General features: G+C 45.0%; 3 protein-coding genes across 3 annotated transcripts; 2 read left to right on the top strand and 1 right to left on the bottom strand.

The window, feature by feature from the left end:
• Positions 1-173: 173 nt before the first annotated feature.
• LOC114802407 (tetratricopeptide repeat protein 4-like) lies at positions 174-3,988 on the top strand. The gene is made up of 10 exons (XM_029001292.1): positions 174-423; positions 516-633; positions 771-932; positions 1,571-1,648; positions 1,741-1,865; positions 1,967-2,053; positions 2,208-2,455; positions 2,574-2,658; positions 3,400-3,482; positions 3,601-3,988. Exons 1-10 carry the CDS (start codon positions 310-312, stop codon positions 3,707-3,709), a joined length of 1,209 nt encoding a protein of 402 aa, XP_028857125.1. The 5' UTR covers positions 174-309; the 3' UTR covers positions 3,710-3,988.
• Positions 3,989-4,078: 90 nt separating this feature from the next.
• Positions 4,079-8,349, bottom strand: LOC114802307 (tetratricopeptide repeat protein 22-like). Its single transcript, XM_029001083.1, has 7 exons — positions 7,730-8,349; positions 7,395-7,450; positions 7,197-7,312; positions 6,497-6,615; positions 6,218-6,379; positions 5,896-6,048; positions 4,079-4,947 (listed from the first exon to the last, which is right to left on the bottom strand). The coding sequence occupies exons 1-7, from the start codon at positions 8,294-8,296 to the stop codon at positions 4,423-4,425; spliced, it is 1,698 nt and encodes a 565-aa protein (XP_028856916.1). The 5' UTR covers positions 8,297-8,349; the 3' UTR covers positions 4,079-4,422.
• A 2,759-nt stretch (positions 8,350-11,108) lies between these two features.
• LOC114802687 (leucine rich adaptor protein 1-like) lies at positions 11,109-24,690 on the top strand. Its single transcript, XM_029001848.1, has 2 exons — positions 11,109-11,783; positions 19,095-24,690. Exons 1-2 carry the CDS (start codon positions 11,574-11,576, stop codon positions 19,791-19,793), a joined length of 909 nt encoding a protein of 302 aa, XP_028857681.1. The 5' UTR covers positions 11,109-11,573; the 3' UTR covers positions 19,794-24,690.
• Positions 24,691-26,827: the final 2,137 nt, after the last annotated feature.

Raw genomic sequence — 26,827 nt, 5'->3', positions numbered from 1 at the left:
CTGTGTGGAAATGTAATAAATAGTTAATACATGTTAAGTTCTTGCTAAACTGCGTTATTACGTATTGAGTAGACTGATCGGGTATTATGTTGCCGATGTGATATCGGAACTAAAGTGTGCGCGTTGTTTCGCGGGGGCCTATTTTACAGTTGCACCAACACGTGTGTCCACCAATCACAGTTCCTCTAGCCGTTTCGCGATCGTTCCTGCTGTCGTAGTTGCTGCCACACGCGGCGAAAAACATTACATTTCAGCTGCTTTATAATAGAATAGAGGATTGTCTCCAAAATTAGCAAGACCGCTGCAACGATGGCTTCGTCAGTGCAGCAAGGGAACGACAGCGACGACGGCATGGACGAGTTTATGGACAAATTTAAGACGCAGAAGTATGAGAATGCGTTTAACGAGAGCAACTGGGAGGAGGTAGGATGATGTTCACTAATGCTTCTTTTATTAAGCATTTCGGACGAACAGGCGTGAGATGGGCTGCTGGCGTCTTTATATATCCTCCTCAGGAGTTTGATAAGGTGCCAATGTTCATGAAGAGAGCTCCAGAAGAAATCGACCCCGTGACCCACCCTGACCTGGCCTGTTTGCAGTCCATCATACACAACGATGACAGTCCGCCCGAAGGTTGATATTTCTAATACGTTTGATATTACTGTACACCAGGACATATTCCTACGTCTTGTCATTTTGCTCCCAGTTTAAATAATATTTTGCTGTCTTTCTTTTTTTCTTTTTTGTTTGTTCCATCACGTCCCACCCAGAGCAGGCAAAGAGGCTGAAGAACGAGGGAAATGACTACTTTAAGGAGAAGAATTATAAAAAGGCCATACTGTCCTACACTGAGGGTCTGAAGAAGAACTGTGTTGACTCAGAACTCAACGCTGTCCTGTATACTAACCGAGCGGCTGCCCACTTCCACCTGGGTACGCTCCACCGACATGCCCTGTGTCTTTCATTATCACTGGCTGTCGCTCTGTTTGTAGTGTTAACAGCAACATATTTTGTACAGTACAGGCCAAAGATTTGGACACACCTTCTAATTCAATGTGTTTTCTTTATTTTCATGACCATTTACGTTGGTAGATTCTCACTGAAGGCATCATAACTATGAATGAACACATGTGGAGTTATGTACTTAACAAAAAGTGGAGACCTGGCCTCCACAGTCACCGGACCTGAACCCAATCCAGATGGTTTGGGTTGAGCTGGACCATGAAGGCAAAGGGGCCAACAAGTGCTAAACACCTCTGGGAACTCCTTCAAGACTGTTGGAAAACCATTTCAGGTGACGACCTCTTGAAGCTCATGGAGAGAATGCCAAGAGTGGTCAAGGCAGTAATAATAACTCATAAGTACATAACTCCACATGTGTTCATTCATAGTTTTGATGCCTTCAGTGAGAATCTATCAGTGTAAATGGTCATGAAAATAAAGAAAACACATTGAATGAGAAGGTGTGTCCAAACTTTTGGCCTATACTGTATATTGTGCCGTGTTTGAGCTGCACAGCTCATGTAAAGAAGTAAGTAAAGGCTTTGTGTGTGTGTGTTGCATTTTCCAGGGAACATACGATCAGCTCTGAATGATGCCACAGCAGCCAAGAGGCTGAAACCGGACCACCTCAAGGCTTTACTCCGAGGTGTGGGATTCATGTAGCCTTCCCAAATGAGCAATGTTGGTGCATTAATGTCCACTTCCAGTGGTAGAGCACGTTGTGATTGTACGGTGCAGGTGGCCAGTGTTGCATGGTGCTGCGCAGCTACACAGATGCGCTGCGGTGGTGTGACGAGGGCCTGCAAGTTCATCCCACAGATAAAAGTCTGCAGGAGCTGCGGTGCAAGGCAGACAAGCTGAAGGTCGGAGTACCTTTACAAATGTGCTGTTGTTTTTTTACAGAACGCTGCACCATCAAGAAAAGCTTTTAAAAACTGCTTGGCTGTCTGTCTTTGTTGAGCAGAGAGCGGTAGATCGAGATGCCAGGAAAGCAAAATTAAAAGAGAAGAAGGAGCGTGGCGAGAGGGATGCCTTGCTGGCAGCCATTAAGGTGTGTTAAGCATTTTAATAAAACTTTCACAGGCTTGAGGTTAGGCTTGTGTTGAATCTGTAATTGGTGTACAGAGGTTGCTGAGCATTGGAATGAATTCCTAAATGTACAGAGATCGTTGAATGTGCGTTTATTGCTGCACACACTTGCACAGGAGCGCGGCATCAAGCTCACAGCGCAAGAGAAGCCTCAGAGGGGTTCAGATAGTGAGGATGAGGAGGGAAAGGATGACATGGTCGATGCAGGCCGGGCAGAGATGGGGTTGGACGGTGTCCTGTCCCAGGAGGCGACCGGGGCTCGGGTGTACCTGGATGAGCAGGGCGCCCTCAACTGGCCAGTGCTGTTCCTCTACCCCGAGCACAGACAGACAGACTTTATCTCTGCATTCAACGAGTCGTCCCGGTGAGTACCAGGGTTTTTAAACTAAAACTTTGGATTGTTAAGAAAGGGCTAATGTGCTCGAAGATCAATCTTGAGTGTGAGGTCGGTTCTAAGACAAAGATGACCATTTATTTTTTAGTTTCATGGATCATCTGGCTGTCATGTTTGGACAGGAGCTTCCTCCATGGGACACGGACCAAAAGTACCAGCCTCAGAACCTGCAGGTTGGTGTGTTCGCTTATTAACCCAGCAATCTTTCTTATGCTTTTTTTGTCTTGCAATAAATCACACTTGGCTACACACAGTGAGTAGTTGAGAGCATTTCGCATGGTAACCAGCCTTATTTACTAAATTGGTTCTGCACATTATCAGTAATTTAGTTATTCAAATCTTTTTAAGCCAATGCTTTCTGATTTATTCGACCTCAAATTGCTGCATGTTCTGGGCAGCAAAGGGCTGCTTATATGCCGAGGATATTAGCGGTTGTTGCACAGCCTTCGTCTTAGGTCCTGTCATGCCAGGGTGAGGCCATTTCAAATGAGCAGCCAGTCTCATACGACTTCCTCCTGCCACGCTGTCGACAAACTGTGGTGGTTTTATCCACCTCCCTTTTCCCAGGGAAGCCAAAATGCTCCCACATATGAGATTTAAGTAATGCTGGAGATTTCTTGAACTCCTCTGCTCTTCCACTTTGTCTCACGTGCGTGACAAACCATGTAGAGGGATTGGTTTGGATCACAGATCAACTGTGATCCGGTGCAGAACTAGTTGTCCATAAGAGTACAATCTTTTTTGCACACTCTAGCATCATAGCAACATGATTGTCTGAGAAGAAATGAAATGTGCCATTTTCACCCACGCTTTTTTCTCAGTAAATAGCAAAAGTTAAACAATATTACGATTCTGTTGCCTTTAAAACGTATTGTTTGATTTGTGAATAATCTAGTCTTTGCCCTGTACTGCAGCTCTACTTTGAAGATGAGGAGACAGAGGAGATGCATCAAGTGGATCTGCAGACCCCCCTCCTCAAAGCCTTGCAGCACATCCGGTACGCAGCGCTGCTGTATGAACAGTAATAAGTGCTATTGAAGCAAATCAACATTATTTATGACATCATTTGGACAAATCTACTCATTACAATTGCTATGTATTTTTTCCCTCCCCAGATGCTCGGTAAAGGCTGGCACACCCAGCTTCATTGTGCTGGTCGCCGGTTCTCCGTTTTGTAAGCAGTTTTTGTCTGGTAAGAAGGTCCATCATCTGAAGTATAGTTAAAGCCTGACCTGGATTTCACATCCACCAAGCAAAGACAGTTCTGCTCTTCACAAACGCTGCGACTAACCAGACTTTACCGGACTTTACCGGACTTTACCGGACTGTACCAGACTGTACCAGACTGTACCAGAGGACCTGCTTTTGGAGGGAGAAAAATCATGCAGGAACATTAAACTGCCATCTGATAACAGGTTCAGCTGCAAACGTTGATCCTAATCATGTTTTCATAAATGCTTATTGATGTGTCCTTGCACTAATAATAAAAATGATAATAATTCACTGTGGTTTACACTTTCTTTAATGTTCTTTGGCATAAAGAACACGTTTTGAAATGTTACTATTTCAGTTCAATATGCACATTTCAGCGTATTTACAAGATTTCAGAGTGACAGAACAACCCTAAACAAGCTTTTCAGGTGAAGTGACATTATTATATAAAAGTTATTGCAAGTGACGTGCACACGTTAATTATGGCTGTCAGCGTGTTTAAAATATCATTTGGCTGTACTGAGTATTTCATGTTTTAAATTCCTGCCCTTAGTCACACATCGCTATGTCATTTGGTGATGTGTTTCAAGCATATCTTTGTTTTTTTGTTTTTTTATGAGGGTGGATTTTTCTGAAAGCTGTCAATTTTGCAGTAATCCCGTCTCAAGTGATATTCCTGTGTCACAGCATTCTCCATATCCAGTCCACAGGTCTGTCTCACATCCTCACACAGAGTGGGCTTTTACAAGTAGAGCCTTGGCCCGGGGCTGTATGCTCTCCAGCAGCATGCGGATCAGCTCGGTCCGTCCCCTCTTCACCAGTGTGAGCGAGAGTTCTCTTACTTCTGCCCTGTGTGAGCGGGACAGCCCCCTCAGCTCCTCCCTCACAGCCCTGGCCGGATACCTCTCCTCCGCCTGCCGCACGCACTCCTCCAGCAGGCCAATGGCGGCCTCGGGGTCCTGTCTGTTCTGAGAGTAGCAGGCCAGCAGGCCCTCCAGAAGGTTCCGTAGGGCGGTCGGGTCGCAGGTTCCGGGCCTCTGCAGTTTCAGGGCCCGGCGGAAGCAGTTGACCGCGTTCCACTCTTCACCTTTCAGCAGCAGGCAGCGTCCCCGCAGCAACTGCAGCTCGGGCAGGGTGCTGCCCATTTCGCACTGCATCGCCAGGGCCAGGCTCACCAGAGCTCTGTTCACTGCAGCCTCGTCCACCAGCAGACTCTCCTGCAGTGCGTCCACTCCCATGTAGTAATGCACCTTCAGCAAGCAGCGGCAAACCATGACTTACATGCAAATATACCCAGAGTAACACATAAACAAAATATTTAGTGTACTTACACACTGAGTAAACCAGACAGCCACAAAGTTACAGGTTCAAAACCCCACAAAACCTCCCTACCATTGTTTCCCTGAGAAAGACACTTAACCCTGAGTGTCTCCAGGAGGACTGTCCCTGTAACTACTGATTGTAGGTCACTCTGGATAAATGCCAGAAATGTAAACAAAACACTAAAATGAAATGAAATTTTATGTAATGCAAACCCCAAGGCAAGTAATCAGAATGTTGCCGGGGTTCGAATCCAGAACCGCCAAGGTGCCACTGAGCAAACACTGTCCCCACACACTGCTCCCCGGGTGCATCCAAGGATGCTCTCTGCATCCACCAAGGGTGATGGTTAAATGCTGAGGACACATTTCGTTGTGTGCACCGTGTGCTGTGCTGCAGTGTTTCACAATGACAATCATTTAAAATTGGGGCGATGAGTACTTGAAGACATACAGAGGCATTGATTTTACAGATTTAATCTCACCTTTTCTAAAAAAAAGTCAGATAAACAAAACACATTCCAACGACCAGCACATGGGTGGGCTATAATTTGTTTCAGAGATTATGTAACCTACTTGCTGCTGGTTCATACTTTAAAATATGGTTGAAAGTGGCCTCTTAAATGAATATTTATTAAATATGAAAAATTGTCCAGATAATAAGCTTTTGATGAGCCACTATAAGGATCCAAATGGACAGACATTTAGATATTGAGCTCAGTGCACTACTTAAAATCAAGTTTGAGGCACTTTTTTTGCTTTGCTCCTCCATTTAGGTTGGTGAAATGCCACTTAATAATCTCTCTGGTTTATCAATATTGTAATATATTAATACAATACTATTTTATATGTATTAAATATATTAACCACATTTCCCACCTGCGCCATTTCCAGGTGTGTCCTCAGACAGGGTCTCACAGACAGGACCCTTTCCAGGTCAGCTCTGGCTTCCCTCAGGTTCTGTCTGTCTGGGATGCTGGTGTGGCCCAGCTTGGCATTCTCCAGGTCTCTCATATAGGTGGTGACATTGATCTGTATTAAATAGGTAAAATGTTCATCAATTGGAATTCAGGTCATTTTCATATCAAATGTTTGGTATCATGCAGAAAAAGCATACGTGTGGTTGTACAGATGGGTATGTGCATGTTATTCTTATAGTTGTGTCTTTTGGGGTTGACTGAGGTCAGTAATGCTCCCTTACTTTGGCCCGGGTGCAGTAGGCCTGCCAGTTGAGTTCTGCGTCTGGCAACACGGTGAGTGCCATATTGCAGATGCCCATCACCATGTCATGCTTGCCTAGTTGGTAAAACACCTTTGCCAGCTGGTTCAACACAAATGCGTTGTCTGTGGCAAGATCGATCGCCTGCAGAATAAACAAATATTACATGAACATTTAGATTTTTTCACTATCCAGAGAGACAGTGTCTACATTACCAACGTCATAAACTAGAGAAAAAAACCCAATGGGGATGTGCGGCACCAATGCATAGCAAGCCAGAGGTTCTGATCCAGAGAATCCACAGTCATGGATGGCCATGGGCACAGTGGAAAACTCCTCCTTCCTTTCCAGCATGAGACCGACATAACACCATGCAAGAGCTGGAAAACATGGGTAAAGAAGCGCCACAGGTTACAGCACCCTTACATCACCCTACATCTGGATCTCAATCAGCGCGGCTCATTCTTATTCCCCCAGATTTGTGACATCAAGGCCTGATGTCACAAGAGTCCTTAGACGACATAGTGACTGTGCTATTGTCTTGTGCTGTTCTTATCTTTGACTGTCCACTTATCTTATCTTCATCCTGGATAATCCAGCACATTTCCCTCGTAATATCCCTGTATAATCTCCAGTTTTGTGTTGAGTTTTATTACACATACTTCACTGTCAGTGGCTGTGATGCATTGTCATTTCATAGCAGAAAGACAGAACTTTACAAAATTTATGTCTAGGCATGTCTAGGTCTGGGTGCGATGCTACTTTATAACCTGTCAGGCAGGCCAGAGACATAGAGACTTTCCTTCTCTGATTCATGCAGGCGGCTCGTGGCAGCAGTAATGTTCTCCGGTGTTTGGTGTCAATCCTGCGTTCAGCCCTTTCCCCCAGACGTCTGACAACAAGTCTGTCTCGGGTCACATCTCGAGAATCCTATGAAATGTTCTGTTACAGAGCGTGTTACCTTTCAGATGAACTTTGTCAGATTTCAGCGTCTCAGCGAGCAGTTTGAGAGCCTTGCTAAAATGTGGTAGTCTGGAGTAGTCCACCTCCGCCTTATCCCTCATCATTTCATCCAGCCTAAAACCGGGAGAATTTCTTTCATTTTACATTCTCAAAATCTCAACCGCTAATCATCGTTCATGTTTTCATCAGGTAATACCTTATGTAAATTGTGGACATCTGGAAATACCAACTCATCTTTTCCTCTGTTGGTATCTGTAAAATAGACAGTTTGTTCAATGTAATAATACAGCATATAAGGTTCTACTTCCTATTGGACTAGAGCATAGAGGCCTTGCTTTTGCAATAATCAGGATAGCCCTCCATAAAATGCATTCATGATGTGCATAGCAGCAGAGAAATAAATTGTGAAAATTTCCTTCACTTCTTCCAGCTTCTGCTACGAAAACCGACTGGATTCTTTCACCTCAATACAATCTCACCAATGGAAGTAACATGCTGTTTGTTCAAAACTATATTAAAAACTGAGCTCACCAGGTCTCCTCCGTGGTTCAGAGCTTTGTTGTACAGGGTACAGGCGGTAATTAACCGCTCCCTCAGGTCATCTTCTTGATGCAGTTCTATGTCATATGGGTATGCATACGCTTGCTCGGCCAAGCACCGAGCTGCTCGCAGCCTGGTCTCTCCCTGCCCGCTGTCCCCGCTTTCCTCACCCATGAGGGCAGACACCCTCTCCACACACACCCCTTCATCCTCTTCCCTCTCGAGGCGGTCGTAGACGCAGCCTAGGTTGGCCCAGGCGTTCAGGTTGCCAGGCTCCTCTCTGCAGATACTGCGGAAGGCCTCTTCGGCCTCGGCCAGATGGTCCAAGTGGAAGTCCAGCAGGCCCAGCAGGTTCCTGATGGCGTACTGCAGCCGGCCGCTCTCACCCTCCAGCTCAGCCCGCAGGCTCTCCCGCTTCACCAGAGTGTCGTGTTGCCGGAGCTCTGCTGGCCCCTGAGGCTCACAGTTCAGGTTCAGCACCATCGAAAAGTGGCCAGGGATGAAGTCCATGTCCTCCATGAGAGCCTCGATGTTCTCTTCTGTGGTGGCTTCCTCCATGGCTTCCCACCTGTCAGCTTCGCGCACACTGACATGCAAGGTGCTCGTCCTGTGAGTAGTGACTGAACAGGAAAGACAGGTTCTGGTGGAGAAGAAGGAAGGGAGCGGTGGAGGGAGGGAAAACTGTGCATAGATCTTTCAGACCAGCAGTCTGACTTCCAGCAGGAAACTCATCATCTCCTTCACATTTCGTTTGAATGCCATATTTGAACAGACTTTGTGTGGCTGGAAAAGGTAGCCCGACTGTGAGTAATTCGAATAAATAGGAACTCCCTGCTACATTTATGTTGATTTTCTGATTCTCAGAAAATCTGTCAAATCTGAAAATTTCTCTGGATCTTGACAAACAGGGAAATGATCAGGTCATCCGGGGACCAGTTTGACTTGTTCATGCTATGTCCATGTATGCTGGGTGCTTTATCCATCTATGTAGACAATTCCTTACATGATTGTCCATTTAGAGACACATTTGGTTTCCATATTTATAAATTGCCCCATTATAACTTCTAAAATCCCTCCAATTCACACAGAATAATATGGTCTGAGGTTCTCAAAAAGTATTTGTCATACAATTTTAAGGAATAAATTCCATCTCCTCTCCCTTAACTCACCACTAGAGAATGCTCTGTGAACAGAAATACTTCCAGTATCCAGCCAAAACAAGGCGCTCTAAAAAAACTTTCTGGCATTCTGGGACGTGACATAATCTAATTATAAAAAAAACAATTGAAAACAAGACATTCATTAAAAGAGATGTAAAAAAGAGCTTTAATTTACATCTGGCGAACATTGTGCCTGAGGCTCAGCACTAAATTAGCAACCTGATAACTGCTGAAGAGTCTAACCCAGGCTGAGAAAAGGGAGCTGCTGCGCACATTGCTCAGTGTTAGTATTCAGATTGTGTCATGGTGCATGCTGAGAGATGGACTGTTTAAAATGGGTGGTAGTAGCCCAGTGCATTACACACTTGCGTATGAACCAGAAGGCCGCAGAGTCACAGGTTCAAGCCCCACTTACTGCCACTGCCATTGTTCTCTGCACAATGGTGTTCACAGTTGAAGGAAATGGCCATTGTGCCACCCACAGCTGTTTAAAGATGGCCTCCTTCCCGATGTCAAATCCGTGACATTCGCAACGGAATCTGCTCAGGTTCTCTATCCTGGTTTGGCCTGGAACTCCACGCGAGGGTGGAGGAGCCAGCATTCCGTGCCTCAGCTGTTTGCCATGGCGCTCTGTTCTCCTCACGACTTTTAGGGGGTACCGTTGCATAACCCAGATTACAAAATATAATGTCTGGAAATGAGAAGACTGTGAATGAAATCCTGCGCCGTGTGCTCTGATACGTTTCCCCAGATCCGCAACCATGCATGGCTTCATTTCTCATCCCTTGAGATGTGCTTTTTATAAGCTCGTGGAACATACAGTTCACAAAACAATGTGGTTATTTACTGTTCCCAAATCACTAGAACATTTCTACTTTTTTAACTCTTCTGTGTGAGTGGCTCATGCTTGATGCTATTTAAGCTCACATTTGAATAAGTAATGAAACCCTTCGCTCTAGTGATCGCCGTTTCTCTCAGAGACTCAGAAAAGGAAGGCAGCTTCACTTCTCCTCCCTCCATTTTCTGCTGCTGAGCACCTCTTTTTTAATTACATCTTGACATCTTAACTGGCAGGCAGTGTAGTATTTAGTGTTTGGCCTGAGCGTTTCCTGGGCGCCGAAGGCACTCTCGGCTCTTCTGGGCCACTCAAGCAGAGGAGAGCAGAGACTCCCCCTCACCGGCAGCAGATGGAAGAATGATGGGGGCTGCAGGTGGAGACCGTGGTCCAGGGTTTTAGTCTTCATTTCTGAATGTGGCCTGCAACATCTCATCACTCAATAACATCTGAGAATTTAATGTTATTGCTTACACCACCTCCAACTTGAGGATAATTACAAACAGTGAAGTGAAGTGAATGTCACATGTGATACACAGCAGCACAGCACACGGTGCACACAGTGAAATTTGTCCTCTGCATTTAACCCATCACCCTGAGTGAGCAGTGGGCAGCCATGACAGTGTGTGGGGACGGTGCTTTGTGGCACCTTGGCGGATCTGATTACGGGGCTGCTTCCTTAACCGGTAGGCCACCACTGCCCCTCTTATTGCAGTGAAAATGGGAGCATTGAGAAGGACGGAGAAACACCGGCCTACAGAAATCCCACAATTTAGAGAAATATGGGTATACTAATCGATAATATACAGTACAGGCCAAAAGTTTGGACACACCTTCTCATTCAATGTGTTTTCTTTATTTTCATGACCATTTACATTGCTAGATTCTCATTGAAGGCATCAAAACTATGAATGAACACATGTGGAGTTATGTACTTAACAAAAAGTGGAGACCTGTCCTCCACAGTCACCGGACCTGAACCCAATCCAGATGGTTTGGGGTGAGCTGGACCGCAGAGTGAAGGCAAAGGGGCCAACAAGTGCTAAACACCTCTGGGAACTCCTTCAAGACTGTTGGAAAACCATTTCAGGTGACGACCTCTTGAAGCTCATCGAGAGAATGCCAAGAGTGTTCAAAGCAGTAATCAGAGCAAAGAAACTAGAATATAAAACATGTTTTCAGTTATTTAAACTTTTTTTTCCACCTATACAATCACAAGGCTTAAACATATTTAATATGCTTTAGTACATGACAGGGTGCATCATGGTCAGGATCTTGAACCGACTTGACTCTCAATCAAGAGTATATAGTGCTATTTCGTGGCTTTTTCCATTTTAAGTCCTTTGCCCAGTTAAAATACACCCACGGCGTTTCCCAGCGACAGCCGACAGTTTGGATAATGTTACACCCACAAGGAAGGTCTGTCGGCGGAACGGGTCTGGAGAAGACATCAACCTCCGGACCAGACGTCTGGAAGACGGGGAGAGTCGCAGAGCCACCGCACGACGTGGATTATTTCAGCCTCGCCGTTTTCACGCTTCTCTTTTTTTTCTCGGAGACGCGCGTACTGCAGTAAATACGGCCCGCAAGTCGCGCAGGTGGAGGCTGGACGTGGTCGACGTGAGTCGGGACAAGATCCGTCCACTCAGGGATGACGTTCGGGCGGAGAGACGTCTCTGCGAGGACGGCGTCCGACGTCACCCGCCGCACACGGGCAGCGGCGGAGATGTGACAGCATCTGGCGCGTCTGTCGCAGCGGACCACCGCCGGACCGCGGAGCCAGTCGCCTGATTGGTCGGGCCGCGCTGCATTCGGAACCGCTCGGCACTCCGCCTGGACCATGGAGGAAGGCAGCGCCAACGAGACCGCGCCGGATCTGAAGGACCTGGAGGTGAAGATCGGGAGGAAGACGCCGGAAGGTCTCCTGAGGTGGATGCGGGAGGAAGCGGCGCATCACGGAGACGCCAAGTTAAACCATCAGGAAGCCAGAGATCACGACCCGGAGAAGAGGAGTCTGGATGAGAAGATAAGGAAACTTCGACTGGAGATGGTACGCGTTATTTAATAAATGATAATAATAACTATACTACTAATAATAATGACAACAACAACAATTATTATTATCATTATTATTATTATGAGCAATTGTTGGCTCATCATCAGCCCCTGGGCATCTCGTTTCAAATTTTATTGCGGCATACAAGATTGGTTTATTGTCAGTACAACAGTCTACACAGTATAATGTAATGACTTTTCAGACAGACACCCATAGTGCTATCATAAAATATACACACACACACACACACACACACACACACACACAAACAATACTATACTAACTAAAACTGAAGCTTAAATACTGTACAGGTTATCTCTAGAAGAGAAAAGTAAAACTTTTTTGTACAATGAACAGGTCGAACAGGACAACTGGACAACATCGTGTTGGACGCTTGTAAGCAGATATGTCGGATATTTCAAACAGGACACATGAGACAAGACAAACATGTGCAAGATGTGCAGCAATGTGCAAAAAGAGCAGAGATGTGCAAAAATCAGGTGCATAATGCTGGAAGTGTATTGTTGTTGAGTTTAACAGTGTTCGGGTGATGTTGGTGCATCGAGAGCTCTTGCGGTGTCTGGCAGTTACGATTACGTGTTCTGGCTGTTAAGTTAAGTTGTTCCTAAATTATACTTCATATATTTCTGTCCCAATTCGTGGAACGATCCAGCACCGACATGCACGTGCGATCAATAATTCAGGAATTCTCTCTCCCTCCTCTGGCAAAGATCCGCAGGTGGTTGTTGGCTGTGAAGCCGGATAAAAAGGTGGAGGGGTTGCCAGGTGGGGCTCGCCCCTCATTCCTTTTTTAACTGAGCAGTTTGCTGAGCCACGCCGCTATCCTGGCCAATGATGCCGGATAAACAAGATTAACATCAGACGAGTGTCCTGCTGGCGGCGCCGGACAGGATTTGCTGGTTTTACTGGTGACCAGCAGTGTTTTGAGCCGATGCCCAATACGTACAAACACACTGAACTTGTAACACTGTACACAGTCATGCTATTTATTGCTAATGCATCTGTGCTTCGTCTCTAAATTCCATTTATCATAGTTCTGTCCTCTCTCGGGTATAATTAGAAACCATTTAGACACGTTGATGGTATCTTCTAATGGGACGTTGGGCACCAGATGTCGTACATTCCAGCAAAGTGAGCTCTGAATGAGGGGAGCGGTGGCTGTGGTCAGCATAAGGGTCGCATGCATGACTTGAAATGTTTTCTTAAACAGCACATTCCGAGCCAGTTAAATCCAGAGACCCTTCCCATTATGCATCCGGGGGTCTTCATCCATGCAGCCGTGTTTTTCCTTAAAAAAAAAAAAAAAAAAAGCGAACACCATTGGCCATTAAGCAAATGGCCCAGTGTGCAATTTGCGGCCCTCTGCGAGGCAGCGGTGAATCTCCCGATCGAAGGGAGAGAAGCTTCGTAAATCTGCGGCGCTGTCAGCGTTGATTTGCCGGCGGCTGTCGGCTCCGGGCCCGGCCAGTGATTGAGGTCTGGCTCTTAGTGTGAGTAGCCGTGGCCCTTTGCTGTGCTGCGGGGGAACGGCAGCAGGGCTCCTGGGGGAGAGGTGCGGACAGGGAGGACGGGACGGGACGCCCTTGTCCCCGTGGTGTTTGTGCCCATGCTTTAATGAGCCGGCTGTCATTGAGGCTGTCGTCTGCGCGGGTCGTGGCTTTGTCACTCCACCCTGCAGGGGACCTCGCACACACGCGCACATACATCTCAGCAGAGGTGAAAGAAACGCCATGATGGAAAATAACAGGGAAAGGTGTATGTGTTGGAGAGAAAACTGTACACTTTGGGAGGTCGGTGAGAGTCAAATCTATTCCCCTTCCCTCTGGGTGGGACATTTTTTGTATTACATATTCATTTTGCTGACAGCAAGTCCATGTGTGGCTCGTGCGGCTTGTTCCATACCTGGCGGCATTGTTTTAGGTAATGGAAACTCACGGCTTTTATGAATGTAATCTGTAATCGGATCTTTCTTACGTTGGGTCAGCCACCTCAGAAGAAACATCCTGCGCGTTTGTGCATTTGTGCCTGTACAGTTTGTGATAGGAACATAATGGGCCCATTGTAGCATTTGGTGGACCTGTATTGATCTGCCAAGAGTCTGTGAGATCATAGTTAATATTCGCAGCTAGGGCTGGATAATTATAGGATCTCGATTGATGATTGCTATAAAATTGAGCTCGATCTTGTTTTTTTCCATTTAGACGAGCTCTAGCTGGACACTCATGAACAATCCATCTGGTAGGGTGGTAGTAGCCTAGTGGGTAAGACACTCGCCTATGAACCAGAAGACCCAGGTTCAAATCCCACTTACTACCATTATGTCCCTGAGCAAGACACTTAACCCTAAGTTGCTCCGGGGGGGGGATAAAGGGCGTCTGATAAATGCTGTAAATGTAAATGTAATCAATCTGAATCAGTCACAAGAACAGTACAATAAAGCCCTGAACCAAAGATTATGATTGAATTAGGTTTGTAACAATAGATGTCAACAGTTTTATGGTATAATGGCATAATAATGCAAATTGTGTAAAATCTGCTTAGTTTTCAGTGTATATTATTGTGAGACAGCCATTCCCATCCTCTGTTTGGGTTGCCGTATTTCCGTCGATGTCATTTGGGACACAAGAAATCATGGAACTGTGCATGTGGCTTTGAACGCACACGGCAGCGTTTCTGCTGAACCCTGGTTTCTTAAGATCGACCGTCACACCCTGAGCCCGGAGAAATCAATGCCCTTGTCTTCTGAGTTTATTGAGTCATCACCGCCTGTGTGCGGACCGCCGGTAGTTTTTTTCCGCTGCGCCATATTCCCCCGGCGCAGGCAGCCAGCAGCTGCGCGGTGTGGCCGGTGACCGGTGTAGGAAGCCACTGTCGCTTCTCCCGACCCGAGAGAGAGAGACGGGAAGGCAGGGGTCTCCATGTCGCCCTCTTGCTCTCCCGTTCTCCTTCACTCCCTGATTCACAGATGGGAATCACAAGGGGGTGGTGCACAGACAGATGGAGCAGGAGGGTGTTGGATGAGAGGACAGGATTTTGTGAGGTCCTGTCATATTAAATCAGTGATAAAGAGCGAATTCTCGTTTAGGGATTCCATGTAGGAATCAGACTAAGGCACAGATAAAAGTCAGAGGTCTGGTATCTAGCACGGCTGCAGGGAGAAGTCAGTGACGGAGGCTGGATGGTTACCCGCGTCTGCAGCTGGTGAAGTCCAGCCTCGGCCATGTTTGTCTGCTGTGCCCTCGCCGCCCATGCCAAGGATGTTGTGGGGGTGTGTGAGAGTGGCGGAATGGAGCGGAGAGCGGTGATGTTTTGGATGTTGTGGAGGGTTGAATGTGGCAGGCAGTGGTCAGTCGTGTAATAATCCATGCACGCTGCATGATACCTCCTGTCAGTTTAGCATCATTGGAAAAGGTTACGCTTGTGCAAAGAGTTAAGCTATTTATACCCTGTATTTCAGGGGATCTGTCAGCGAAAAACACGAAATTATTTTACTTGCAAATAGATATTTAAATAGATACGTGCCATTTTTTTGCTTATTTTTCCTTGCATATCTGCACCAACATGAATATGATTGTCACGACTACGGACTTACGGGGGAAGGAAGCGCAGAGGTCTGACATACTGGGAAGGGTTTTTTATTTTTAAACAAACAATAAACTCAAAGAAATACAAATAAACAATGGCGCGGTGGCCGAAAACAATTTAACTTAAATTAAGAACTGAAACTAACCCGTAGGCGTGTGGCGATTGCCAGAACTGAAAATACTAAGACACGGTTACAATGTCAAGTTCACAAAAATGCCAGAGACCTAGAAGGGGCGGAAACATCCGGCATTTATGGGGCGTCAGGATTTGAGTCAGGTGTGGAGCCCAGCTGCAGGCAATCCTGACAATGATTTACTACTGGCTGTCATCCACATCCACATTTGGGTACACAAAGCAGAGGCGCGCCCTTGTCAGCGTCACATTTATATTTGATGCATAATTCAATGTGATAACAGAGTCACTGCAAGACCTTCCTCTTTAAAGAATATTTAGATTAAATTGTTATTTTCTTGTCAAACTTTGTGTACAGAATCTACAACAGAGTGAATTAAATAGATGTATTCATAGTTGGGGTCCTAGTGAACCGGAATTGATCTCTTCATCGATGGTAACTTGAAAGCACGTTGTAAGTCGCTCTGGATAAGGGCGTCTGCCAAATGCCGTAAATGTAAATGTAAATGTAAATGTATTCTCTTAGGTGTAAATATCGCCTGGTGGCCCATCAGCATTGCTCAGGTAAAGCCCCGTGTGCTTTAACCCAGCTTAAAAGCCATTTTCACCGTTGCTGCTGACTAAGCTCACATGCCATATACTGCAGCTCGTGTACATAATGACCCCTGCGCGGGCTCGGCTTCCTCTGTGGTTGGAGGTTGATTTAATGGCACTAATGCCTTGTCCACTGGAATGGAAATAAATATTAGTGGCGATGGCTTACACCGGGCTAATTGAAATTACCACAATTCACAATCATGTTTTGATGATTCAAGCATAAGCTTAATAAGTGAACCAGACATTTTAATGGACAGGGACAATTCCAGTACAATGTATAAAAAGGGGCCGAGCTTGAAAGGGTTTTCTGCAGAAATTCACTAAATGCTGGCTTTAACTCTTTAAAGCGAGAGACTACAGTGTAGATAATCAACAGTGGCACAAATCGAGCTGTAAGATGTATTATCTTGCCGTGAAAACTCCTCCCATTGTCTTTCAGCTGCAAGAGCCAAAGATCTGAGGGCTTTACAGGCTCCTGGGATACCGCCATGTTATTAAGAGTGATACCCTCATGACAGATGTACACTCACACACACACACACACACACACACACACACACAGACTCGTTTTCTAAAGTGACTCTGATGCATGAGAACAACATGGGACACCAGGGGCACCGCAACTGATCTCTCCAAAATCCCAGGAGGATTATCCAGGAGACATTTGGACTGCGGACTTAAGACGGACTGGGAAACAGAACCTGCTTGGCGGTGAGAATGAAGTGGTTGCGTATAAATATGGAACTGAATATTTGAGACATGCTAGGACATCACAGGAACGCCAGATCTATGTCCAGAGAAGATGGCACCATGGCAGGTAGAGGCAGGAAAAGTTGGCCCAGAGTGAGAGGAATGCAGTCTGGTGCTGGGAGTTTTGGAGGAGGTAAAAGTGACAGCTTCATACACCCTACGTCCTTGTTCCCTCCACCGTGCTACAATACCAGTAACATGCCATGGAAACAGCATGGTAATAATGCTTAATTAAATAGTATTATACTTCCGTTCAGAAGTCATTTAAAAATATCCTCATTGTTCATGCTAGAAATGTCTATTACTGATGGAATATCTTTATCAGCAGCTATTTGTCTTTAGTTCCTGTGGAACAATTCTTTAATGCAAGTCTAGCCAAATTCATCTAATGCATCAGCAGATGTAGTTCAATTGTTATTTATTTTACTATTTGCTGTTGCCGCTATTTACATTTACATTTACATTTACGGCATTTGGCAGACGCCCTTATCCAGAGCGACTTACAACGTGCTTTCAAGTTACCATCGATGAAGAGATCAATTCCGGTTCACTAGGTTCATCTTTTATTCACTCTGTTGTAGATTCTGTATACAAAGTTCGACAACAAGAAAATTACAATTTAATCTAAATATTCTTTATTTACTTCTTTCTATTTCTTAGTAATATTACATAGTAATATTTTCTATTGAAATAAAATTTTCAATGAAAACAAGGACATTAAATTGGTTGATAGTAAGTGCAGTCTAATTTAGAAGGAGGTGTTGAATGTGGGAGCCGAAACATAAAAATGTGACTGGAGTGAAAAACATTTTTGTGTCGGTGCTTGTTATTAACAGTCGGCTCATTAATCTGCCTCCTCTGCCACTGGGACAAGCTGAACCCAACCCCAGAAACCCCAAACCCCAGACCTGGCTGTCTGGACCCTGACCAGCAAACGCTGCTTCATTGCAGATGCTTTATTTTGACACCTCCCCCCAATTTGCGTCATCGCTCAGTTATTTTTCGTCATCCTTCCTCTTCATCTCCTGCTCTCATTAAACATAGCCTTGGCTCTTCTATCCTACGTTTATCCCCTTTGCCTTTCTTTCCAGGATTTTGTTCTCTTTTGTCTGGTGATAGGTGAGGCTGAAATGATCAGAGCCGTGTGGGATGTGAACAGCGAGCACGGTGGCAGCTGTAAATCATCCGCCTGCCCTCCGCTGCTCTCGCCTCAATATTTTTTCCCTCAACTGGGTTGCCAGGCGGCGAACTTTCACCGTGCCAGCGCTTGCCCACCAAGGCTTTTTTACTTGCTTTTATAAAAACCTGCTTTTATACTTTTACATCCCCTTGGCAACAGGCTTTATGTCCAGAGTGTTGATTTTCTCAGAGGTTGGAGCGGTGTGAGATTGCACAGTTTGATATGGGGGGGTTGGTCATGTAGAGACCCTGATACGTGATGGTGTATATGCTGGTCCTATTAGTGGGTCTCTGACCTATGAATGGTGCAAGCAGTGCCCCTAGTCCAAAATGATCATGCATTTTCTGCAGGTGGAAGTACATCAATAGGTTGCTGTGGAGCGAAGGACGCAGGGCGACTTTAAAGTTAAAGTAAAGCAGCACAGCACACGGTGCACAGAGTGAAATTTGTCCTCTGCATTTAACCCATCACCCTGAGTGAGCAGCAGGCAGCCATGACAGGCGCCCGGGGAGCAGTGTATGGGGACGGTGCTTTGCTCAGTGGCACCTCAGTGGCACCTTGGCGGATTGGGATTTGAACCGGCAACCTTCTGATTACGGGGCCGCTTCCTTAACCGCCACCACTGCCCCAGGCCACCACTGCCCCGGTGGTGGCCTGGCCTTTAACCAGTATTGAAGATGAGCTGCAAGCTGCTAACTATGGCTTTCATTATTCTAATAAATATTATGTACTGCCACTGTCCTCTCTCGGCTGCGAGGGAGGCACTCCACCTCTCCTCAGCAGAAATGATATTGTCAGGGGAGTCCGAGGATTTCAGAAACACTTATTGTCATCTCACTGAAGGACACTGCACGGAGAGTAAAGTTTATAATGCCCAGCAGTGCAAAACCGCAGTTCCTGTTTTCCTGTTTTTCTCTTATCGATCATGTGCTTTTATCTGCAACGTTGTCTTTTTTTATTGATGTGTCTTTACCTTTTGTCTTGTCCCCAGGCCTACTTTCACGTCTTTCTTTGCCTATCCCTCCTTGTTTTTTCTTCAGGCTCACCTCCGTTCGGTGGACGTTCGCATCCTGCAGCAGCTCCTGGCGGTACATGAGGGGATCGAGGCAGTCAAGTGGATGTTGGAGGAGCGCAGCACCCTGACCAGCCGCTGCAGCAGCTTGACCAGCAGCCAGTACAGCCTGGGTGAGGGCCCTGATTCCTCTTGGAGGGGCAGCTGGGGCAGCCTGCACGACCCCAACGACAAGCTGGACAACATCTCAATCGGCAGCTACCTGGACACGCTGGCCGACGACACGGATGAATACTGCCCCTCCAGCTCAGAGTCCGTCCTCTGCTCCACCCCCCGCACCACGGACACGTCTGGGCGAAGTGGGGCCGTGATGGGGTCAGGGCCGGGAACTGGATCTCCCCATATGAAGCAGCTGGAAACCACCAAATCCTCTGATGTAACCAAGGCGTCATTTAACACTTCTAAGGATAAGATGGGGCAGAACCAAGCGCCGCCTAGCAAGGCTAATGGAACTGTGGACAAGGTTCTCAGGCAGGATGGAGACCAGGAGACCATCCGAGCCTCCCTGGCTGACAAATTGGCCAAAACCCAGAGCCCCAAACTACAAAAGACCTACATAAATGGCAAGGTGGAGCTAGATGGGTGCAACCTCAACGGCAAGGTGCACCTGGAGTACGACGCCCACTGGCGATGGGTGCAATCACAGGATGATGTTACGTTCTTGTGACGTTACCCTCTTCAATTCCAGCCTCCTTCTGTAATGGTCACCGAGGTCAAAGATCAGTTGGCAGGTGGAAAAAATTTATGAATGTGAGTGTCAAAGGTCAAAATGGCCAATCAAGAGCAAATCTTTACTAGAAGGTCATATCTGCAAGATTGCATGTGTGTTTGGTTTAGGTGAAAACGGTGTACAGTGGTTTCCGCCATTCCATGTGTGTGACTGCAGTAGTTCCAGGTTCCCGTTTAAATGTACAAATTTTAACCCAATCAAGTGTTCGAGCTATGCATCCTCCTGTCCCTACAATCAACCGCCTCTGTGGTGTTTTCTGTGAACAGTGCTAGAATACGGACCAAAGTTTCTGCTGAAACAATCCCAGGAGTGAAATATTTTTCTACTCATCCTGTCCCCACAAACCCCCTATCGAAAACCCCTAAAAGCTTAACGTAGGTTTAGGTGTTCATTCAAGTTGCTTAATTACGTTCTTAGGGAGCACTGTGAATGTAAGCATCCTCTTCCCATCAGAAGATTCCCTCAAGAGCGAATGGCACTTTCTAAACATACATTGGGTACCAGATGACTAGAGAACCCCTAATATTGTCTTGCGCTCAGTGGACAGATACTTATGCACTTAAACGTATGTGATTGCTGATGTTTGAATTAATGCCTAACCAATACATGTAACATGTTGATGGCAATACCTATTGTGTAAATCAGGTTCGTCTTTGGTGTGGCTGGTTTCGTGGGTCCGCGTTTTCCCAGTGTTAACGTTCAAGAATTTGCATGGTTGTCCTATTGGAATGTTGGCAGTTTGAATTTTATGTGAAATATCTGCAGTATTAAAGCATTAGCTTTTAAACTATTACTCATTTTGTCGTTGCAATACACAGAATGCTCAGCACACGGTGCACACTACAAAGTGTGTCCTTTGCATTTAACCCATCACCCTGGGTGAGCAGGGGTCACCTTGATAGTGTGTGGGGACGGTACCTTGCTCAAAGGGACCTCAAGGGGACCTCATTGGCACCTTGGCGGTTCTGGATCTGAACCCGCAACCCTTTGTTTATGAGACCACTTCCTTACCTGCTAGGCCACCTCTCATATCTGGATGTAAAGGGCAGTATTGTCAGGTGTGTTTCAGTGTTCATTGTCTCAACAGATTGTTGAGCAGTGTGCTTGAAAACTTTTATTTTAACGTCCTGTCAGGTATTCACACTGTCCAAGTTGAATTTTCCACTTAAACTTGCCACTTGTGGGACTAATAAGGGATTATCTTAAAGCATTAAAGATGCACTGCATAAAAAAAATTATGCCATTAGGCATGAAGTCAGATACGCAAGAGCAATATTCCTCCGGTCCCAACCGGCTCCCTCTCTCACACACCCACTTGGAGAAGCAACAATGCCAGTGTTTCGACAGTTTCAGAGGGAGGGTTTCTATGACTACTGCGCAGCGGTAGGAGTGTGGGCTTGCTGGAGAGAGGCTGAGGCCAGCTGCTTAGATCAAGAGCCACATGGGAACTCTGCATCTTTCGATTTGGGATCCTGTCCGTACCAGCCGTTCCACCTTTAGATAATCCTGCCCCTGTGTGTTTCGAAACTTTGCACTGCACATAACATGGACTACATGTCTGAAGGGTTCTGACATCTGCACTGTTACGGATACAAGCACTTCAATGGCAATAGGATGCACTGTGGTCTGTGCAGTGTTGTACTATATCCAGATAACAGTTCTAAGTTATGACAAAGTTTTTGGATGCTTTCGTGTAGCTTTTTTATTCATTTAAGTCATGTTCATTATTTTTGGATGTTTCTGTAATAATTCTGCTTTGAGTAACTTAATAGAATGTGTTAAACAGCAGGTGGTGACAAAGGAAAACCTGTTTAAATTGGTCAGTTATGGAACATTTTCCTTTTTAGATTTATGCTTTTAAATTGAAATGGGTATCATGTTATTGTGAATTAACCTCTTTTTCCTGTCATAAAACTTTTCTTTTTGGGAAGAATTCGGTTATTTTCATAATTGCCATCTACTTTGCTAACTAGATATCTCAACAGTGTATTTATCAGACAACCTTAAATGTGCCTTAGCTAAGTAGAAAAAAGCATAAACATTGCAATGTATAATGTATTTATGTTGTCCTTATTGTAGATCTGCTGCATATTTAACATTAATGACGCTACAAAGAAATGGAGGCTAGAAAACAGGGACTGGCAAATCTTCTTAGACCCTTTATGTGCTATTTTCCTTTAATTTGCCATTTGTCAGTGTAATAAAATGAACATCGTAATAACATTTAGGGTTTTCTAACATTTAGAGTTTAAGTGACACACATGGGGAGTGTTTGCTGATGTCCTATTTGTTACCTTTTTTATTTCTGACCCCCAGAAAATAAACTTAAGGAAGTTTTTTAATGGGAGGAGCCAATAGGGAGGATTGACAGCTCAAATGCATCATACATACTCATTATGGACGATGTATTCTGAATACTGTCATTTACATTTACATTTAAAGCATTTATCAGACGCCCTTATCCAGAGGGACTTACAATCAGTAGTTACAGGGACAGTCCCCCTGGAGCAACTCGGGGTTAAGTGTCTTGCTCAGGGACACAATGGTAGTAAGTGGGATTTGAACCTGGGTCTTCTGGTTCATAGGCGAGTGTGTTACCTGCATGGCTACTACCACCCTACTGCCAATATAGCACATTCATCTCCTCCCTCTTGGGACCATATCCACTTGTGAATGGGACATTACACACTCCCCACACTCTGCGTTGTATATAACTCTGTGAAAGTATCCACCATGAAGATAATGATAATGTCATCTGAGGTAATCTGAGGTGTAATGAATCTTTATTTATTCAGAATATTCAGTGCCCCGCACTTATAGACCTTACAGTAGACAATTGGATTAAATGTCCAGCCCCTGGTTTACTTTGCAGCCTGGGTGGTTACTGTGCATGCATGGTGGTGGTCAGCTTGATCCATGTGGCTTTAATGGGCTCTGATGTGGGCTGGGGCCCTTCTCTGTAAGAAAAAGTCTTATGGCACCGTTCCTGTAAAACGTGTGCAATTTATGAGCCCTGATGTATATGTCACATCCTGCTTAGATGATGAAAATACGATTAACGAATGGTTCATGATTGGAAATTTATTGTATATAATGAATGCATTGTTTATGAAAAATCCTGTACAATTTTTATTAACATTGTGAAAATATTTTTTTCCTTCCCTGTGGCGTTTCACTCAGTACTTCTTTAATCCCCTTTCCATTATTACAGAAGTTATTTGAGTTAGGGTACATTGAGGAGGGTTTAAAAATAGATGTGGTCTGGCCAAAATGCAAAGTCAGGACCCTAGCCAGCCATGAAACCAGGTCCAAACGTTGTTCCGTTCATTTTATTGGCAGCTAACTGCATCATTCTGTCAGCCTTTGTTTATTTAATTCCCTGTTGCACATTTTTGCTTCCATTGAAATACGTTATTACCGTCCACAATGTACAATGTCTGACAAAACTGCATTTTTTAAGAATGCTTCTTTCCTTTTAAACAGTTAAATGTTGGCAGGTACAAAATCATTAAGGCCCAACAACTGCAACAGTTTTTCCTTCTCGGTTGGTCGTTTAAATCTGAAAGGAGCCTTTCATTCAAATTCTTGTTCTAACTTTCCAGTTCCTTGGGGATAGAACAAAATTATATGACCTAATGTATACACACAATGTATTTTTTAATATTTTGTTACTGTAGATACTGTAGGCATTAGCCTTCCACAAAAGCTTTAATCATAAATAATTGTCAAATTTCATAATTTAACAGGAATAATAATCCCTTTCTGCAACAGAGCGTTTTGCATTTGCTCTGTTGTATCCCTGATGTACATCATCAACTTCTTATAAATGGTGACATCTGAGTATATAAACTGATATGCAGCCTCCACCGTGCAGACTGTTTTTACACAGTATTTCATCTGCAGTGACCCGGCAGCACTGCCCAACATATTTCCCACACTCCCCCTGTGCCGGGCGGATCTGACGGAGATTAGGACGCGAGTCACATACTGTAAGAGCACAGAGAGACGCTGAAAAGGACCTTTTTGGCTGTTCGCAGTTTATGGGGGGGGGCGGGGCAGTTTTTTTGGAGAGGCTTTTGGAAGTTGAACTGATTGTGTTGCCTCGGGTGCGATGGCAGGAGGGAGGCTGAAAGCATCCGTTTAAGGCTTCCTGTTGGGCTCTGAGAAAAGATCTCCGTGTTAACACGGCTTTGTGGGCACCTGGGCACAGCTAAAAGGGAGGAAGTGCTTTATGAAGCATATTCTTTGGAGGTAGAATGCTAAACACTCTTCCATTGTTGATGTGAAGCAGTCACTATCAGGCTGGGTCCTGGGCCTGGTGGACGGCGAGGCATGTTACTAAGGTTGACAGGTTAACAGGTAACCTGATGCCAGAAGGAACACTTTATTTTATCTTCATTTTAATATTGTATAGCAACCAAAAAAATGAAACCCTCAAAACACTCTTTGGTTATCAAGACTTGACAATGCTCTAACAGATCATGTGACTCAAACTAAAGATTATCTGTGGTTATCAAGACTTGACTATGCCGTTCAAACTCTAAAAGATCATGTGACCCTCCAAGTTGGACCGTTTTCTGTGTTCTTTTGCTTTGCGTGGCCTGTAATAATTTGAACTTGAGTAAAATTTAGAATGACATAAAAGGTGCACTGGATCTCTTCAATTGGTGATGTGTTTTTTTTTTATTCTTATGATATTCTTTGTGTGATGTTCTTTTTTCTTTTAAGACTATGGGTTTTGTGAAAATATTTGTTTGCGCTTGTTTTGTTGGAAAGGTTCCGCAAGATCCACTGTACATGCTTCGGAAAGCGATTAAAGCTATTTTAAGTGTTACACCCTGTCTGCTTTGTTCTTTGTGAGAATGTTTCTGTTTACTTGAAAACAGCTCAAGTTCTAAAATGATGGTGGTTTGACCTCGCTGCTCTCCAGGGCTTTTTAACTTGGGAAGCTTCTGGCACTGGATCGGACATTTCACTGATGAGGGAGAAAACAAGATGGATGTGGCAAAGCCCATCCTCTGCATTCCTCACTCAAAGGCCGCACTGTCTAAATCTGGCAGATGGTCCCCGTCCCTCTCCAGTTACCCACCTATTTAATTGTGAGAGACGTGAGAAGACGCCACGGGTCTTCAAACTATTTCAAGTCAACATGTTGTTTTCTCCAAACCAGACAAGACCTTTTGAAACTCCTTCCTTTTTGGCTTTCTTTTTTTAAACAGCTCTTAAACTCAGACAAACCAAGCATATTTCTGATTATGATTAAAGAGATGCTCTCCTAACCACATGGCACTAGATTCTGGAGGTCTTAACCTTAATCAGACGAAGAGAAAGCAGCATAAAGTGTTTTCTCATTGCATAGAGCATGTTCTCATATTAATATTCTCATTGGACGGCGATCGCCCCTGTCTCGTGTTAAACGGGTCTACAAACCGAATCGGCCATGCTGCCGAGACTGTCCCTTTGTCTGCCCTTTCAGAAATCATATTCCACAGGATTAAGGATGTAGAGGGAGTCTTTGTGTGCTAAGCCGTTTTGTGGTGACTTTGTCTGGTTCATGCATGAATTGGGTATTGATCCCCTGCTGTGATCCACATGTGCCAGATTTATGTGCTGGTGCTTTATTTATTTGGCCTCACTAACAACGGCCGGATCCTGTTTGCTGATTAAGGCCATTGAATTATGTGACAGCCATAACTGAATTATGGGATCTCTGGAGAATAATCTCAGAAGCCATGCCTCTAGAGCCTTCTCCTGTTTCTTCTCCTTTCTCCTGCCACGATATTACACGATGCATTTGTGCAATGACACAGATAATTCACTGTCATAGTTTCTCACAGCACATCTGGCATAATTTACATTAAATAGCACCAGCAACTACCAGTAAACATAGTGCAACAGACCATTTATACCGCTATGGGGCCTTCATAGTCAGTTCCACGGTATGGACTTCCCACCGCAGGAGCCGTCAGAGGGCGGTCCCAGTGTTCTAAAAATCACATAAAAACGGAACAAAGATAAATGAGCACCATATGATCTCAGAGCTGTTCTCATGGGGACAGTGGTGGGGGTGTTCCCCGTGTTTTCTGTGGGGACCGGAGGCCCCACACACTTCTCAGATGTTCAGTGTAGAAATTACATAATGCAGAACACCCCCGTGGATCTACAGACAGACGTCACCTGGGACGTACAAGCCCCAATACCAGCTCCATCCATCTTAACCATCTTATATTGTTTATTGTATTATACATCTCAATAGGTGGTAAATCCCCCTAAAAATAAAGCTGTGAATGCAAGACAGTATAGTAAATTAGAATTAATGTTTGACTGTAGGTGTGTGTACAACATTTAATAAGAGAGTAAACAATATCATTGTTTTGTTGCCATTGTCTTTTTTTTTTTAGAATTTTTTTAGAATTATGATGCATGCAATATGTTTCAGTATCGCTCCTGAGTTGGATAAAATCACTCAATAGAACCATTTGAATGTTTCCAATGCATGCACATGCATTGACTGCCCCATGTTTTGAGGATGGTTTTTACAGTCTGATCTCACCCACCCCCCCAACAACAGCTTCCTCCATACATGTACCGAGCTGAGCTCCAACCCTCATATGCAAGACCTGCACCCAAAGAGAAGCTGTTTATTCAGCTGCATCTCCACTCTCCCATTTACTCCCACATTTCCATCCTCCCTACCCTTGCTACTACTCCCACACATGCAAATCCTTATCAAGTTCATTATACTTGTAGTGTATTCTTTAGCAGAAGAAATTAGTCTTTTCATTGGTTGAGGTTTTTGGTTGCGGTCACTGTAGATGTCTACGACAGTCCAGAACCAGAGAAATTCCATAAAGCAAGCAGTCCACGGACCAGGAAAAACAGAGCAAACACCATGGTTACAGACACAACTCTACACTGGATCCATGCTGATGTCCCCCACCGTGGCTCAGTTTCATCTGTCTGGCTTCCTG

This window comes from Denticeps clupeoides, chromosome 13, assembly GCF_900700375.1.
Source record: "Denticeps clupeoides chromosome 13, fDenClu1.1, whole genome shotgun sequence".
Taxonomy (NCBI): Eukaryota; Metazoa; Chordata; class Actinopteri; order Clupeiformes; family Denticipitidae; genus Denticeps; species Denticeps clupeoides.
Note: the sequence above shows the minus strand (reverse complement) of the source record. Positions and strands in the feature narration are given on the sequence as shown.